Source organism: Asterias rubens, unplaced genomic scaffold, assembly GCF_902459465.1.
Source record: "Asterias rubens unplaced genomic scaffold, eAstRub1.3, whole genome shotgun sequence".
Lineage (NCBI taxonomy): Eukaryota > Metazoa > Echinodermata > Asteroidea > Forcipulatida > Asteriidae > Asterias > Asterias rubens.
The window spans coordinates 17,849-35,824 of NW_022985724.1; the positions used below are offsets into that span (position 1 = coordinate 17,849).

General features: G+C 40.1%; 1 protein-coding gene across 2 annotated transcripts in view; it reads right to left on the bottom strand.

Moving 5' to 3' along the window:
* LOC117306372 overlaps positions 1-17,976 on the bottom strand; it is a 55,563-nt gene that overhangs the window by 15,527 nt on the left and 22,060 nt on the right. For both annotated transcript variants that reach the window (XM_033790980.1, XM_033790979.1), the window contains exons 30-48: positions 16,324-16,488; positions 14,206-14,532; positions 13,818-13,926; positions 13,069-13,346; positions 12,290-12,445; positions 11,608-11,823; positions 10,670-10,981; positions 9,305-9,517; positions 8,426-8,699; positions 7,920-8,070; positions 7,398-7,530; positions 4,621-5,121; positions 4,252-4,420; positions 3,594-3,801; positions 2,938-3,076; positions 2,289-2,560; positions 1,658-1,894; positions 1,098-1,292; positions 303-506 (exon numbers count right to left, since the gene is read on the bottom strand). In XM_033790980.1, the coding sequence (XP_033646871.1) occupies positions 303-506; positions 1,098-1,292; positions 1,658-1,894; positions 2,289-2,560; positions 2,938-3,076; positions 3,594-3,801; positions 4,252-4,420; positions 4,621-5,121; positions 7,398-7,530; positions 7,920-8,070; positions 8,426-8,699; positions 9,305-9,517; positions 10,670-10,981; positions 11,608-11,823; positions 12,290-12,445; positions 13,069-13,346; positions 13,818-13,926; positions 14,206-14,532; positions 16,324-16,488 (4,259 nt within the window). The remainder of the gene's footprint in view (positions 1-302; positions 507-1,097; positions 1,293-1,657; positions 1,895-2,288; positions 2,561-2,937; positions 3,077-3,593; positions 3,802-4,251; positions 4,421-4,620; positions 5,122-7,397; positions 7,531-7,919; positions 8,071-8,425; positions 8,700-9,304; positions 9,518-10,669; positions 10,982-11,607; positions 11,824-12,289; positions 12,446-13,068; positions 13,347-13,817; positions 13,927-14,205; positions 14,533-16,323; positions 16,489-17,976) is intronic.

Sequence of the window (17,976 nt, forward strand, 5' to 3'; positions counted from 1 at the left end):
CACTTTAAATATTTTTAATTTCTACAGAGAGAAATAAACAATATTCTAAGGCTTACTTTTTCAAAAGTTTTGTTTTGGTTCTAAGGCCTGATGTTTACTAGTGCCTAGGGCATATAGACAGTTACATCACCCAAAATCATGAGAAAATTGGCTTGTTACGTATAGTTTATGGTTTGTTTAAGAAACATTAACAAATTTGCAGCCCGCTGACCGAATTGTTGCAATTTTAAAAACCGCAAAAGTACACTTTAACAGGGTTAAACAAGCGTTAAGAAATAAGAATGAAAACAAGGAATACTTACAGCATCCATTTGGTCCTTATGATCGTCCTTCAGCTTACGGAGTTTCTTGCGTCTCTTTTCGGCCATCCTCTGCTTCATATTCGAAGTCAGCTGAGATCGACGTTTGCTCATCCGATCCTCCAAAGCCTTCTCCATGTCTGCCTGGTCCTTCACGATGTCCTGGGTGGACTCGGCGGTCAGGACGCCAGTAGAAGCTAGACTCTCCTGGTTTGGATATAAGTAAAGGTTGTGCATAAACATTGTGTTGTGTAGGATGGATCGATACAATATGTTATGCAATAAACCTGCAATTTTTTTTTTTTTTTAAACAAACCCCATATTCTTATGTGCTGTTTCTTTGGCTTATGTGTGTGCTTTTTTGCTTTCTATTGTATTAAATTAAATTTTTTATTGTAAAGTGCATTGGTCTATTTTGGAAATACACTATATAAATCTATAAATGAATAAATAAATAAGGAGTGAAGATGATAAGGAGACAGCTTGCACCCCAGGTACGAGACAGTCGTTATGTACCAGCTTTCCAGTGAGTTTGTGTTTCCCTGTTTATTAAAAGGGTCTTACGATAACAAGGGGTCCAACTGGAGTTAGACACCCAACTTGCTGTTGGGAAAAATAGTAGCGCCATGTCACATGTACCATCTGTCATGTCTATGACTGGTATCCTGCTATTTTTTGCTCCGCCAGAAATTGATTTGGCTTAGCAGCTCAATGAAAATGCAGAAAAAAATAACTAGTGGCTGTCACACATATTCTTTTTAATAAGAAGAAATAAATCCAACTGAAAGAAGGACTTACAATGGCTGCAGTCAGGTTCTCAGACATCTTATGTTGTTGCTCGATGGCTAATTCTCGATTCTGTGAGGCTTGAGCCTTGGCTCTGGCTAAGGCTTCATCAGCCAGTATGGTGTCTATCTCAAGCTCTTGCTCCTTGAGGATTCCCGCTGCGTCTGAGCTATCCTCTTGGGTTAGGGTGATACCCGCATCGCTTGCCTGGGGGAAAACAAGGAGGAATAACAAGAACAAATTTAGAAATGCATTCTCAAGAAGACAATCATAATAAACTGTATACATGTATTTGGTTTAAGGGAACACCATCTGGGGAGCACACAAGCGCGATTGGAATATGGAAAAATATAGCGATTCTGCGTCCCAAATCCAACGAGGCTGAAGGCCGCGTTGGACTCAGACCCAACACTCAAACTATCAGAACACAGAAAAATCTTACTGGTCAGCAGCCAAAAACCCACAAAGTTAACATTGTAATGATGCCCCACTAGTTTACTAAGCAGTATTTTCTACCCAACAGCTTTATGAAATTCTACCCTGATGTGTTTTTAAAATATTTGTACGGGTACCTCTTGTTGGTGCCTGCTCTTCATGTTAGCCTCAGCAACCTGTCGCTTCTCAGCAAGCCTCTTCCTAAGATCTTCAACCTGTCTCTGTTTGGCCGAATCAAACTTATCTAGCGCCCTCGACATCTCCTTCTCGTGAGATGACATGATCTTATCGATCTCTTGCTGGGTATCGGCTCCGTCCAGCTTAGAGGCTAGCTTGCAGGATAGGTCTGAGATTAACTTCTGACGTTTCTTATCCTGGAAAGAAAGAGGGAGAGTGAATAAAATTGAAATTGTTGGGATGACTTTTTATTTATTTATTTATTTATTTTTAATTCTTAATTCTGTGAAATGTCCTTAAAATTAACCTGTGTTGATAGAGCCCGGTCGGCCTGACACTTCTGATTCTTACAAAGACTAGGAACGTACCAGGTCACTCTTTTGTAAACAAAGGTAACCAGGTTTACAGAACCCACACCCTGATGATCTAGCCATCCAAACCCTAGTCGGATACGCGCAACTTTTTGTACTTAAGCAGCTCTATGAATTTGGAACCTGGTTGTGAAGCCATGGATTCTACCAAAGGAGAATTCTAGCGTTCCGAACCTGAATCTGGCGCACCAGACCGCTCGACCCCTACCTAGATACTTACAAAGTCAGTTAGTGAACCATTAATCTCCTCCTCCTCCTTACTCCTCAGATCGTTACTCAGCTGCATCCGCTCCTTATTCTGCCTCTTCAGGAGACCATCCACAGCCGCGCCCTTCCCACTGACCACGCCCATACTGGCCACGCCTCCAGCGGGACCGAGCCCTGCCTGCTGAAGCATCTCGGGGCTGAGGGGAATCTTGCCGGTGTTGAGATGCTCTAAGAGGACTCCTAGAGCTTCCATCAGTTCATTCTCACGAGAGGATGCTCCAGTGGCTGCAGTTAAGAAATGAAACAAGAGAGAAATTCTTTAAAAGAGAATATTCAATGACAACATATTTAATGATAACATATTAATTTGTTTTCAACTGAAGCAATTAAACTAAGCAAATATATATACTTATTAATTTCATGAGGCTGGGTAAATTTTAAATGATTTTGGGTTGAATGAAAAAAGATTTACTAGAGTGGGACTTGAACAAACGATCTCTGGATTAGTGTGCCCGCACTCTACCAACTGAGCTATCTATAGCCCTATGTTGGCCATCTCCCTATTTTGTTGATAATTTTGTTCAGGGTTCCAGTCGGAAGCCATTCAATTTCTCATTATTAAAAATGAAGTTGATTTTATCCTTCCAAAAACTAGATCTTACCTGTGAAGTTGTACTGTCTGTTTGTGTTGACTATGTTTGTGGTGTCACCACTAGCCTGGTATCCTTCACGCTCAGCTTTCCTTGCACGTTCCTTCTCAATCTTTTCCAGCTTGGACATGTCCAGGCTAAGCAAGAGACCCTGGGAAAACACAAATCAAAAAGATGTCCAATAAGATTTGACATTTTTCATGGTTGTAAATACATTCAAATAAGGTGTTCATTGCGCATGCTGGGCTCTCCCCAGGAATTTTCACACCATTCAGGGCGCAAATTTGTTAAGTTTGGCCAGAGCACGCTGAATTGAAACAAGATCTTTGGAAAGTTTTTAACTTGGTGTTTATCTTGGATGTAAAAACCCTACTGTGAAATAAATCTACAAGGGGTCCTGAGAGAAGCACTGCTAGCTATGAGATGAATGGAGCTTCCAATCTCTCTCAGAGAGAAGCACTGCTAGCTATGAGATGAATGGAGCTTCCAATCTCTCTCAAGACAAACTGACAATATCACCTTCTTATATGCACAATCTTCACAGCACAAGCACAGAGCACAAATGGATTTTGCAACCCACCCTCTGCAGGACAGCAGCAATGCTTGTAGGACAGTACAACAAGGTAAGATGCAAGATTCCAAATGGTTTTATCTTGATAATTTCTTACCTTTAGTCCGTCCGTCTGTTGGCTCATCCTTTCATAGAACCCTCTCAAGTCTTCTTGTTGTCTGGTCAGCTGCTGAGCGAGATACAACGTCTGATCCTCTAGCTTGTCGTACAGAGTGCGGACGTTGAAGTCTTCAAGTTCACCCTTCTCAGAGCGGACAGTTGACTCGGCGCCCTCAACGATGCGAGGACCGAGAAGAAGAGCCTCTCTGAATTGCAACAACATGAGAAAAAAAAAGGTTATAAAAAAAGAAAAAAAAGATAAAGCTACATGTATGCCAACATTCTAGGGATCCACTGGATTGCGATGTGTGTTAGGGGAAAGTTCCTTAGCCCCTAGAACGAGCCTGGTTTTGAGATGCTCAAAACATGTGAAGGAAACAAAATCATAACAAACGTTAATTTTTAGTGATGAAAGCCTCACTGCGCAATCTGAGGCATTGTGTATGGTTTATCTTCATGTTTTTATGAATCCGATTTGAATTTTTAAAATAACATTCAAAAATTTTTGTTCTTATTCATTTATTTATTTAACTATTTATTTGTTTAAATTTAAAAAAATTATTGTTTTATAATTTTGGTTTGTTTGGGTGGGGATTTAAACAAAAACTGGATTTCTGGTTAAAAAAAAGAGAAATCACATCTCAGATAAAACGCACCTGTCTGTATCTTGATACTGTAGGTATGGCGGGATCCTGGGTGGGGCCCCAAGAGCGCGGTACTTTGGTTTCCACATCTTGAGCGGGTAGATACCAGCACTGCGAGGGCGCCAGACAATGACTGCGATCACCAGCATGATGATACAAGCAGCTAAGAATGACAGCATACCTGAAGAAGAGTGAATTAAATATTTGTTGAAATGCTGGGAAACATTTCTCGATATCCGATAACAAAACTAAAAGCCTTGAAGGGTCACAACGACAAGTGTCAAGACTGGGACTCGAACCCGCACTCTGCTGAACATAAACAACATAGCTTGAGCTCGGTGCTCAACGTAGTCTGAAATAAAAAGGAAAGAAGTAACTCACCGATAATCAGACCCCAGTCTGGTTCCTCATTCTGAGCTTCCAGTTTCTTGACATTCTGAATAGCCAGATTAGCTGCGGTTGAAGGCTGGACTACAGACTGCGTCGTATCACACGCAGCCCCAGGAGCTTGCACGGAAACAATCACCTCCCACTGCGCCTCCTGTGCATCCGCAAACACGTACTGCCCAGACTCCGTAAAGACGTGCGCAAACGCTGAGATAGCCACAGCGGTATTCTCCACGTAGAATTGTAAGTCCCGGAACTCGCTGTAGTCGTATGTCGGGTTAGTGTTGAAGAGATGATCCTTCTGGTAGACTGGATAGTTGCTTTGGTTTCGGTTGATGGAGTTGATTGCGACACGGAAGATCATCATGTCCTCAAGGGCCAGGCAGATGATGGGATTGGGGATACCTGGTACTGTGGTTGGGGTCTCGGCTAGGAGGCGACGTCGTCGTCGGTTTGAGGAGATTGTTGGTATGGCTGTGACATCCTCAGAATCATCTAAGGGAATACAGAGAAAATACATTCTGGAGTTGAGAACAAATTTGTCTCTCTGTGGTATGACTGACCACCTCAGAAACATCTAAGGGAATACAGAGAAAATACATTCTGGAGTTGAGAACAAATTTGTCTCTCTGTGGTATGACTGACCACTTCAGGATCATCTAAGGGAATACAGAGAAAATACATTCTGGAGTTGAGAACAAATTTGTCTCTCTGTGGTATGACTGACCACTTCAGGATCATCTAAGAGAATACAGAGAAAATACATTCTGGAGTTGAGAACAAATTTGTCTCTCTGTGGTATGACTGACCACTTCAGGATCATCTAAGAGAATACAGAGAAAATACATTCTGGAGTTGAGAACAAATTTGTCTCTCTGTGGTATGACTGACCACTTCATCTTCAATAAGTAAAAACAGAGAAAATACATTCTGGAGTTGAGAACAAATTTGTCTCTCTGTGGTATGACTGACCACTTCAGGATCATCTAAGGGAATACAGAGAAAATACATTCTGGAGTTGAGAACAAATTTGTCTCTCTGTGGTATGACTGACCACTTCAGGATCATCTAAGAGAATACAGAGAAAATACATTCTGGAGTTGAGAACAAATTTGTCTCTCTGTGGTATGACTGACCACTTCAGGATCATCTAAGAGAATACAGAGAAAATACATTCTGGAGTTGAGAACAAATTTGTCTCTCTGTGGTATGACTGACCACTTCATCTTCAATAAGTAAAAACAGAGAAAATACATTCTGGAGTTGAGAACAAATTTGTCTCTCTGTGGTATGACTGACCACTTCAGGATCATCTAAGAGAATACAGAGAAAATACATTCTGGAGTTGAGAACAAATTTGTCTCTCTGTGGTATGACTGACCACTTCAGGATCATCTAAGAGAATACAGAGAAAATACATTCTGGAGTTGAGAACAAATTTGTCTCTCTGTGGTATGATTGACCACTTCAGGATCATCTAAGAGAATACAGAGAAAATACATTCTGGAGTTGAGAACAAATTTGTCTCTCTGTGGTATGACTGACCACTTCATCTTCAATAAGTAAAAACAGAGAAAATACATTCTGGAGTTGAGAACAAATTTGTCTCTCTGTGGTATGACTGACCACTTCAGGATCATCTAAGAGAATACAGAGAAAATACATTCTGGAGTTGAGAACAAATTTGTCTCTCTGTGGTATGACTGACCACTTCAGGATCATCTAAGGGAATACAGAGAAAATACATTCTGGAGTTGAGAACAAATTTGTCTCTCTGTGGTATGACTGACCACTTCAGGATCATCTAAGGGAATACAGAGAAAATACATTCTGGAGTTGAGAACAAATTTGTCTCTCTGTGGTATGACTGACCACTTCAGGATCATCTAAGAGAATACAGAGAAAATACATTCTGGAGTTGAGAACAAATTTGTCTCTCTGTGGTATGACTGACCACTTCAGGATCATCTAAGAGAATACAGAGAAAATACATTCTGGAGTTGAGAACAAATTTGTCTCTCTGTGGTATGACTGACCACTTCATCTTCAATAAGTAAAAACAGAGAAAATACATTCTGGAGTTGAGAACAAATTTGTCTCTCTGTGGTATGACTGACCACTTCAGGATCATCTAAGAGAATACAGAGAAAATACATTCTGGAGTTGAGAACAAATTTGTCTCTCTGTGGTATGACTGACCACTTCAGGATCATCTAAGGGAATACAGAGAAAATACATTCTGGAGTTGAGAACAAATTTGTCTCTCTGTGGTATGACTGACCACTTCAGGATCATCTAAGGGAATACAGAGAAAATACATTCTGGAGTTGAGAACAAATTTGTCTCTCTGTGGTATGACTGACCACTTCAGGATCATCTAAGAGAATACAGAGAAAATACATTCTGGAGTTGAGAACAAATTTGTCTCTCTGTGGTATGACTGACCACTTCAGGATCATCTAAGAGAATACAGAGAAAATACATTCTGGAGTTGAGAATAAAATGTTCTCTCTTTTGAAAAAGAAAAAACACTCTATCAATGGTAGACAACTTTCTATCAAACAAATTTCATCAATCTTTACGAGTAATACACCACACAGGAAAATGACAGAGTAAATTTTAAATAATTTTGGATTGAACAAATAAAAAATTACTGGAAAGGTGGAATATATGTGAATATATGTTTAATATATAATTAAATTTGTTAACCACGTTGTTTAAAGAAAGTCAACTTAAGTTGGGGTTGAAGGAGGATGGAATCAGTAACTTACCAAGGATTAGCTGTTGTAGATCAGCCATATCTGATACGATATGACCCATGGCTCCAGTAGACTCGAATGAAACAATCTGGATGTCTTTAGTTCCTGAGGTGTGGACGCTCGGACCAATCACGTTGGGAACAGGCTGCAAAAACATAAAACAAAGTGGTATATTGTTATATTTAGTTTTTCACTCTTTGTGTGCAAAAAATAGTTATGGGCCTGATGTTTTGACCTTAAAAGAGTCTTTTTCGAAGGCTTAATGACAACACAACAAACATAAACAGATATACAAGTGTAGAGGCCTTCAAGTTGAAAGCAAAGGAGAGAGAGAGAAGGGCAGAACGCACACAGAAAAGGGTTAGGGATAAATGATTTCCATGATTTTCCAGGAGTCGATTTCACAAAGATAGTCCTAACTTAGGACTAGTCCTAGGACTCTTTAGGAGTTATTCGAAACTAGTCCTAAGTTACTCATCCTAACTCGAGATAAGACTAGACGAATAAAAAGAAATGAAATGAAATAAATCTCACCATGGTTATTGTGTCTCCACTGCCATCATTAGCTGTACTAGTAACAACGAGCTGTCCAGATGAACTCAGACTTCCCTGTACTGTTGGTTTGGTCTGCTCACAGCTAGAGTCACAAATCTCCTCTGGAGCTATGTAAGTATTACAGGTGCATCTACAAGACAGAAGGAAAAAACAATAAGAAAATTAGTATCAGCTGAAAGGCCCATCCATGGCAAAACAGCCTAATGCAAATATGTTGGTTTCTTATATAAAACTTTTTTTTTGTAAATTAAAGGCGCTTTTTTCTCATTTCAAAGTTTTGTTACCCTTAGTACTCGCCCTAAAGAAATAGCCCCAATTATACAGAAGCTGCTTAAGCAGGTGTTATTGCTTAAAACTTTCTGCTAAGCAAACATCAGTAGGAAACTAGTTGCAAATGGTAAGTAACACTTAGTATTTTGCTCGGTTAAAAAAAGATAATAAAAAAAAAAAGGTAAAATAAAAAAAAAGTAAAAACAAACTCTAACCTTCCAAGATCCACATCAAAGGTTCCATCATCAGCTCCACACATCACTGTACAGTCATAAGTACCCGGATCCACACATTTGCGTTCACTGGCGTCACGCGCCTGGCTTAACTCACAACGGTCATCCACCTTAAGCTGGCAATCTCCATCATTGTTGCCTTCAGTTTCCGATAGGTCGACTTCGTTGTAGAAGACATACCCAGACCAGCACACACAGGATCCACTGGTGGTCTGGAAGGAGCGATATTTACCTGTACAATCACAGGTTACACTCCCTGGCAAGAAAAGGAAGAAAAACAATAATAAAAGCTAGATTTTTTTTACTATCTCAAAAGCTGGGTGTTTAAGTTTTACTTATAGGAGGTAAACACCACAATGCAAGTCAAGTGCCGTCTTTCATTTAGCCATTCAGTCAATGCGGAGCATCGGATGCTGGCCCTCCAAACACGTTGGTCTTCCATTGCTGTACGCAGCTCCTACCATTGCAGGCAAGAGTCCCGGCTCAAGGTGTCCACAAAGGTGGTTTGTGGTCTGCCACGGGAACAGTGTCCCTGAGTAGGGTCTTTATGTTTGGTTTATGTAAAGTTTCAAGGATCAACTCAGTTTCAATCTTGAGTTATGTTGTGGACTCAAGTTTGTCGGAAGAAGATTAAAACTTAAAGAAAATAAGAAGAGGTGTTTGGCTGAAGCCCAAACACCAACAGATCAGATAATGCAATCTAAACCAAGGCGTGAGAGTCAGTGTAGACAAATTGCAAAGAGGCATGTTGAAAATAAGGCATTTCCACCTTTTGTAACTTCTTGATTTATAGATTTCAAGAGCTTTTACGAACAGTATCCGAAGCACCTGGAAGGAGAGACAGGGATAGACAACACCTACCTTCTTGTGCGGCTGCTGAGCTTCCACACGGTCGACATGCCTTCTGTCCCAGCATATTATTGAAGGTGTTAGCTGGGCATGGTTGACATTGATCTGATCTTATTGCCTTGATGATGTTACCGTATAACCCGGCCGGGCAGGGGAATGGTTCACCAGACCCAGCGGGGCAGTAGTACCCGATGGGGCAAGGGAAGTTCTCAGGGTTTCCAGTACCTTAGAGACAAAGAGAGATAGAGAAAATATATTTTGGGAAAATTTTTGAGAAAAGCAATTATTAAACTAATAACTTGTTCCTTCCTTGCTTTTTAGGAGACATTCGCCTTTTGGCAAAACCTTTATGCTCTCCTGGGCACCCCACTGTTGTTTTACTTTGTTTTCTTAAATATTTTTAATGTGTGTACATGTGCTTGTAAATGTGATTGCCCGAATAAATATTATTTTCATGGTGCTTTCTGTCTCTTTCTCTTTTCATCTCTTTCAACTTATTGCGTTGTCTTTAAGCCTTCAAGAAAGGTTATCAGGCCATTAAATATTTCTTAGGTTCTTTTGGTTGGTTTGCAGTTTGCAACAGCTAATAGATTCCTTGCATAAGGTGTCTTACTCTCAAAAAGCCCCACCATCACTGAGGCCAAAAAGAGCCCTCATTGAGGCTAAAGCAGCCAGATCATTGGACGATAACTGTTTTGTGTGTAAGATTTAATGCCATTTAAATTATTAATATAATGTTTTACTCCAAATTGTTTATCATGTAACTGTTCATGTAATTCTGCTGCAGGCAGCGAATTGAATAGGTTTGTTAATAAACCATTGAATGTTAAATGTTATATAAAAACGTGCATGTGACATCATCATTCCAGTAGCATTTGGCGTATTGCAAGGGGGTCTATTCTTTTTCTATAATAATTAAACTCCTGATGTAGTTTGGTCATTCTTTTGGACCAAAAGAATGGAACACTCTCCCTAACCACATCCTGATGCTAACACTATTTTACATTTCCAAGAGACTCCTCAAATGCTTTCTATTCTACAGGCATGTGAGTAACTATCCATGAAAAAAAGAGGACAAGAAAAAACCAGGCAAGAAAAAAAGAGGAAAATGTAATATTCCTAAACTTTTGTACACAGAAAGTGAAGAAAAAAAGAGGAAACTCAAAATAAAAAAAAGGGAAATCAGCTGAAAAGAGGAAGTCTCACATGCCTGATTCTAACAAGTGTATCAACATTAATTTCATCCAACTGTCTTGAGCCCCTTTGAACAACTTTGGTTGATTTTGGTGCTATATAAATTCCCTCTGATTGATTGATTGATTGATTGATTGATTGATTGATTGATTGATTGATTGATTGATTGCATAAAGGGCTTACCTATAGGACAATAGTATCCTTCAATACACTGTGCACATTCAAAGCGCTCCGTGTGGTTCCCATATGTCCCAGCCGGGCACAGATTACAGCTCTCGTTAGAGTAGACTCGTAACCCAGCATGATTCATCGCCCGACTACCCAATGGGCACTCTAGGGGTACCTCGCTACCCTCTGGGCAATACTTGGGGTAGAAACACTGGGTGTAGGCGCTAGAGCCAAGTGGGCAGTAGTTCCCACCAGGGCATAGAGGGGGGTCACCGGTCACACCTTCACAGTAGTGACCAGGACGGCAGGTGACTTCTATTGCAGCTCCTATGGGATTGAGAGGGTGATATAGGGTCAAAGGTCATCAAGTTGGTAAGCAGAAAACATTAACATACTTAGCCAATTGTTTTAAGGCTACTATAAAAACGTCGGCCCATATCAATTGTAATGTAAATACAAAACATTTAACTGAAACAGCACTAAAGAAATAGATCAAAGAGCTGGATTATTATTTTCATCTGTGAAAAATAACAGCAACCAGACAGACATAGCGATATGTTTTGTGCACAAAGCTTTACTTGTGCAACATGAAATGTACATGTACATGTTATCACAAAGTAAGATGTGTTTTTGAATGATGCTTGTCTGGTGCAAGAAACAACGCTACCAAAAAGTGCATTATGTTTTCTCAAGTGCAGAATACGATATCATTCCAAAACCAAGATACATCTTTTCTCCACTAAGAGATATAGATTTATTTCAATGTTGCATAAATCACAATAATTCAAAATGAATAATAGGCCCTATCAAATGACAGCATACATGTATGTATCCCTTCACTTAAACCTTTGCTCCTCTTTTTGTTATAAATGGATATGTATAAGGCAATCTACCCTACTCATTTTATTATTTACAAAAATGATAAAAAAGTGACTTTGATGTGATGAACGAACCTTCTGGGCATTCATAAGTAGGTCTGCACGGTATCCCATGTATATTAATCGTATCATTCGGACAGTAGTATCCCGGTGTACATAGAGGACAGTCTTCATTGCTGACGCGTCCTGTAGTGGTACTCATGCGACCACCGGTACACGGCTGGGGTTCAGTGGTACCCTCTTCGCAGTAGTGACCCTCGTAGCAAGGCAAAAAGGAGGAATTGGTCATTCCTGTATTAGGAAAGATTGAAACATTTTAGAAAACTATTCGTGAAAAATTCTGCTTCTTCATTGCTTTCTCTCTTTAAAGATTTAAACCAAATTAAAACAACAAACAACTGGACTGTTTGTCCTACAATTTCATTAGAAGTATTACAAAAATTCCCCTTTCAAAGACCAAGCGGAGAAATAGTGCCTAAATTTGCCCATTACCCTCAAAGGATTAATTTCAGTCAATTAATATTGGCAGGTTTTAATGGATCATTTACAATCGTGTTTTTGAAGCACAGTCAGATCGTTGGAAAGCTGTTCTGAATAACAGCTGATCATCAAACTAGTTGAAGGTTTCAAATACTTGTTATTACTTTTGTTTTTTTAACACAACAATGCACAATACCATGACAATCAAGAAGATATACTTCTGGTAAGCTACTTTGAAATCCCCAATACCCTTATGTGAAAACTGATTAATGCTTACCCGTTTCTTGGCAGTAGAACCCAGCCTTACAGTTATAGCAGTCTCCTTCACTAGCTGCTCCTACAACGTCTCTATAATGATAGATGGGGCACTCTACTGGACCAATACCTTCCTCGCAATAATGACCAAGTGGACATGGGTACAAGATGGGGTCTCCTAAAAAGCAAAAAACATCATGGTAAAAAATGAGTGCATAAACGAGTTTGAGACAAATTTGGTACTGTACTGAAGTTGCAGCACACAACTTTTTGCAAAAAATTCCAGTCAAGAATTTGTCTCAAGGTTGTTTTACCAAGCCAGATTTACCAATCTACTCGACCAATGCCTTCTTCACAATAATGAACCATGAACAGGGGTGCAAGATGGAGTCTCCTTAAAAACAAGAACCAGAACACAAGCATCATGTCAAAACTGCATCCGTTGACAGCAACAAATTTGTGTATACTTTTTCTGTACAGAAGTTGGAACTTTAGCGCAGGACGCATCTTTAACAATTATGAGCCTACTAGATTTCAGCAGGGCCCAGTTTCAAAGAGCTACTTAAGCAGAAAATGTCGCCTTACATCTTCCTGGTTAGCAGAAATGAGCTGGACACCACTTACTAATTTTACATGTGACATGGTAGCTGGTAACCTTATTCTAGTAAGCAGAAGTTAGTTGTGCTTAGCTTCTTTTTGTGCTTAAGCAGCTCTATGGGCCCAAGAGGGTTCCATTTATAGCAATTATGAGCCTACTATATTTCAGCAGGTGGATTTCAACAATTGAGAAAACACACTTACCCTCTAAGCAGTGTTCTCCAGCCGGGCAAGGTTCACAATCCTCCACTCTGCTCCCAAACTCATCCGGTCTCCAGGTATTATTCTTACAGGGTACAGGGTCCACAATCCCAGCCGGGCAGTAGTGACCAGGAGGACAGGGGCCGGCACAGGTTGTGTTCGGTGGGCACTGGGCCTCGTCAAAGTTATCCACGTCTGGTAGGAGACCATCGGGGGTGTAATCGTAGCTCTGGCTCAGACAGAAGTAGCCCTCAGAACAGTTACCTTGAAGTTGACCACCCCTGCAAAGGAATAAAATCAAAAAAATGTTCACAACTTGTTTTCAAAGTATATTTTTAGGAGGTATCACCTATTCACAAGCCTGGATGGCAACTTCAAGGCGAGGGCAGCACTTTGAATACAACTGAATGGACCCTTCCCATGAAATATCCACATTCACGTATGCGTACAGAGCCTGTTGGTTGGCAAACCCCATAGAGTTGTGCACTAAGCAGGCGCGCAATCGCGTCTGCATCACGCACCCATTCGTCGTGTACAAAACAGCGCGATGTTCCCTCATTTTGCCAACCAAAACGTTAGTGCGCACGCGTTATGTGCAATTTACATATTTCATGGGAAGGGTCTATTGGGCTATCGACCCAAATCAACTGCCACTAGGGACACGTTGCCACCTACTCCTAGGGCTGAAATAGGGTTACTCCTTTCACAGTCTGTAAGGATGTAGGCTAAGGTATGGAGGCGCAAGTACTTACCTACAGTAGCTTCCTGCTAAGCACGGTAGACATTCATATTGCTCCTTCAAACCTTCATCAGTGTCATACGTGAAGGTGCCGTTGGCGCAAGTGATAGGGTACCTTGTTGCTGGAGTGAAAATATAAGAAAGCCACGGGTCAATAATATTCATCAAAAAGCATTGTGTCTAGTTTTTGTACAAGTATAAAGAACAACTTCTAAATGTTTAATTTCAACATGACCTACAAAATGTAATACCTACAAACTAGTATACATTTTGCTTTCAAGACTACCGCACTGTGATTTGTGGTTTAGTGACGGTAAACAAAAATCGTAGATGCACAACCCTAAGTCTAAATTTTTTAATGGTTTTGCAAAACCAAAGAGGAGGTCATTATCAAGAATTACCTGCAGGGCAATAGTGATATGCCGGGCACGGCTTGGGGTCCGGAAACAGAGCACTCTCACAATAGAACCCAGCCTGGCAGTCAATACACGAGTCCCTCCCAATATTAGGTTGGTATGTCCCCACTGAGCATGGTGTTGGCGTAGTGGTCTGGTTGGTGCAGTAGTGACCGATTGGACACTCCAGTCCGATTGGTGCTGGGTTGGTTATGGACTCGTTAGCGGGGCAGTAGAAGCCGGCGCTGCAAGGACCGGTGGGGTCGATCTGACCAGGGTCCTCGCAGTAGAAACCTCCTGGACATGGCGAGCAGTCATCGATTGACGAGGCTCCTAGTGGACAAAGGAAAGATTTATTTAGATATTTATTAATTCCGGTTGTGAAGCCAAGAATTCTTAGGATCCTTGGTGGGAACATTGTCAACAAGGGTTATTTATTTATTCATATTCACTAGTTCTGGTTGTGAAGCTAAGAATGCTTAGGCTCCTTGGTGGGAACATTGTCAACAAGGGTTATTTATTTATTCATATTCACTAGTTCTGGTTGTGAAGCCAAGAATTCTTAGGATCCTTGGTGGGAACATTGTCAACAAGGGTTATTTATTTATTCATATTCACTAGTTCTGGTTGTGAAGCTAAGAATGCTTAGGCTCCTTGGTGGGAACATTGTCAACAAGGGTTATTTATTTATTCATATTCAATAGTTCCGGTTGTGAAGCCAAGAATTCTTAGGATCCTGGGTGGGAACATTGTCAACAAGGGTTATTTATTTATTCATATTCAATAGTTCTGGTTGTGAAGCTAAGAATGCTTAGGCTCCTTGGTGGGAACATTGTCAACAAGGGTTATTTATTTATTCATATTCACTAGTTCTGGTTGTGAAGCTAAGAATGCTTAGGCTCCTTGGTGGGAACATTGTCAACAAGGGTTATTTATTTATTCATATTCAATAGTTCCGGTTGTGAAGCCAAGAATTCTTAGGATCCTGGGTGGGAACATTGTCAACAAGGGTTATTTATTTATTCATATTCAATAGTTCTGGTTGTGAAGCCAAGAATTCTTAGGATCCTGGGTGGGAACATTGTCAACAAGGGTTATTTATTTATTCATATTCAATAGTTCTGGTTGTGAAGCCAAGAATTCTTAGGATCCTGGGTGAGAACATTGTCAACAAGGGTTATTTATTTATTCATATTCACTAGTTCTGGTTGTGAAGCCAAGAATTCTTAGGATCCAGGGTGGGAACATTGTCAACAAGGGTTATTTATTTATTCATATTCAATAGTTCCGGTTGTGAAGCCAAGAATTCTTAGGATCCTTGGTGGGAACATTGTCAACAAGGGTTATTTATTTATTCATATTCACTAGTTCTGGTTGTGAAGCCAAGAATTCTTAGGATCCAGGGTGGGAACATTGTCAACAAGGGTTATTTATTTATTCATATTCACTAGTTCTGGTTGTGAAGCCAAGAATTCTTAGGCTCCTTGGTGGGAACATTGTCAACAAGGGTTATTTATTTATTCATATTCACTAGTTCTGGTTGTGAAGCCAAGAATTCTTAGGCTCCTTGGTGGGAACATTGTCAACAAGGGTTATTTATTTATTCATATTCAATAGTTGTGGTTGTGAAGCCAAGAATTCTTAAAATGCAAACTTAATCACTGTAAAAGCAAATTTCTCAAAGATGAGAAGACAACGAAGGAAGTTTCAGTTTTAGATGTGGGAGAAAGAACAGAGATTTATTCCCTATGAAACCACATAGCCCAATCCACATAGTGTTGGCTGCTTTGTCCAGAGATTTATTCCCTATGAAACCACATAGCCCAATCCACATAGTGTTGGCTGCTTTGTCCAGAGATTTATTCCCTATGAAACCACATAGCCCAATCCACATAGTGTTGGCTGCTTTGTCTTTTGGACTCTGGTTCGAGCCCGGACCGGGGCCTTGTATGTGGATTGGGTTTTTCAGTCCCTACTTGACCGCATTGGTTTTCTGTAAAGTTTGTTTTAACCCATGTCTAAAACTAAAAAGTTTCTTCATTGTCTTCACTACAAAAAGTTGGTGTGTTGTTTCCATTAGCAAACTAAGAATCCGTGATGGAAAGATATTACTGCTAGACTTACCCTCTACTCTACGGACTGTGCCCACAGGGCACTGTGTTGGGGCTGGTATTCCTTCATCACAGTAGAACCCAGCAGGGCACGGACCATTCTCTGGATAGTCTATGGTGGCTACAGGAATCTTTGTCTCTGCTCTACCTTGGCAGTAATATCCTGCGTTACAGAGACCTGATAGTTGGAGGGAAAACAAACAGACAGTTAGACTTGAAGCATTGTTGGGGAACAAACATGGCTTAATCTTATAGTCTAATGTTGCTACGTGTATCTTTGTCTCTGCTCTGCCTTGGCAGTAATATCCTGCAATACAGAGACCTGCATTCATTAGTAGTTTGGAGGGAAAAAACGGACTGTCAGATTTGAAGTGCAGACATAGCTGCTTAAGAACAAAAACTAGCTTAGCACAACAAAATGATGCTTATTAAAAATAGGCTACCAGCTTAAAGGCAGTGGACACTACTGGTAATTACTCAAAATAATTATTAGCATAAAACCTTTCTTGGTGACGAGTAATGGGGAGAGGTTGATGGTATAAAACATTGTGTGAAACGGCTCCCTCTGAAGTGCCATAGTTTTCGAGAAAAAAGTATTTTTCCACAAATTTGATTTTGAGACCTCAGATTTAGAACTTGAGGTCTCAAAATCAAACCATAAATCTTTCATTATTATCTCGCAAGTTCGATGACCGATTGAGCTCAAATTTTCACAGGTTTGTTACTTCTAAAATGCATATGTTGAGATACACCAACTTTGAAGGCTAGTCTTTGACAATTACCAATAGTGTCCACTGCCTTTAAATACAATTTAACATGTAGCGAAGTTTACGAGTGAAGCTAATGTTCAACCCCTCCAAAAAATATATACACATCCCTGGGGCTTGTTCCCCTCTTTGATACGTGGAATGTTCCAGTCTGGGATATCAAGAACTAAGAATCCCCAGAGCATTACACTTTGGAGAAGAACAGAGAAATTAAAATAACATGTGCCATGACTTGGCACGTTCACTTTTTAAAGGCAAAGCATACCTTATACCTCTTTAAAGCCATTGGACCCTTTCGGGAAAAAAAATTCACAGATTTACAAATAACAGGGTTTACAGAAGATAATGGTAAAAGACTTCTCTTGAACTATTATTCCATGAAATGGTTTACTTTTTAAAAAACTTTAAAACAATATCAATTCTCGATATCCAGATTTACGGATTTACATGTCTGACACGGCGAAACCTGCGGAAACAAGGGTGGGTTTTCCCATTATTTTCTCCTGACTCCGATGACCGATTGAGCCTAAATTTTCACAGGTTTGTTATTTTATATATAAGTTGTGATACACCAAGAGTGGGCCTTGGACAATACTATTTACCGAAAGTGTCCAATGGCTATAAACAAAGTATACCGCTGCAGTTATGTCCAAGCAAGACATAATATTCTGTAATTACAATAAAATCTGATCTCTGATTGACATAGTTTGGAATCCCTTTCTCTTAACCACATTAGGAATCGTTTCTCAAACATTTTGTACACAATCAACAGCTGCAGTGCTTCTAAATACAACATAAGTTTTGATGGTCAATATTTTGTTGAAGTAATTATTTAAGTAACAACAAAAGGTACGCCCTATGACTTGAAGTGGAATCCAATGCTCTAGACTGCGACTCGG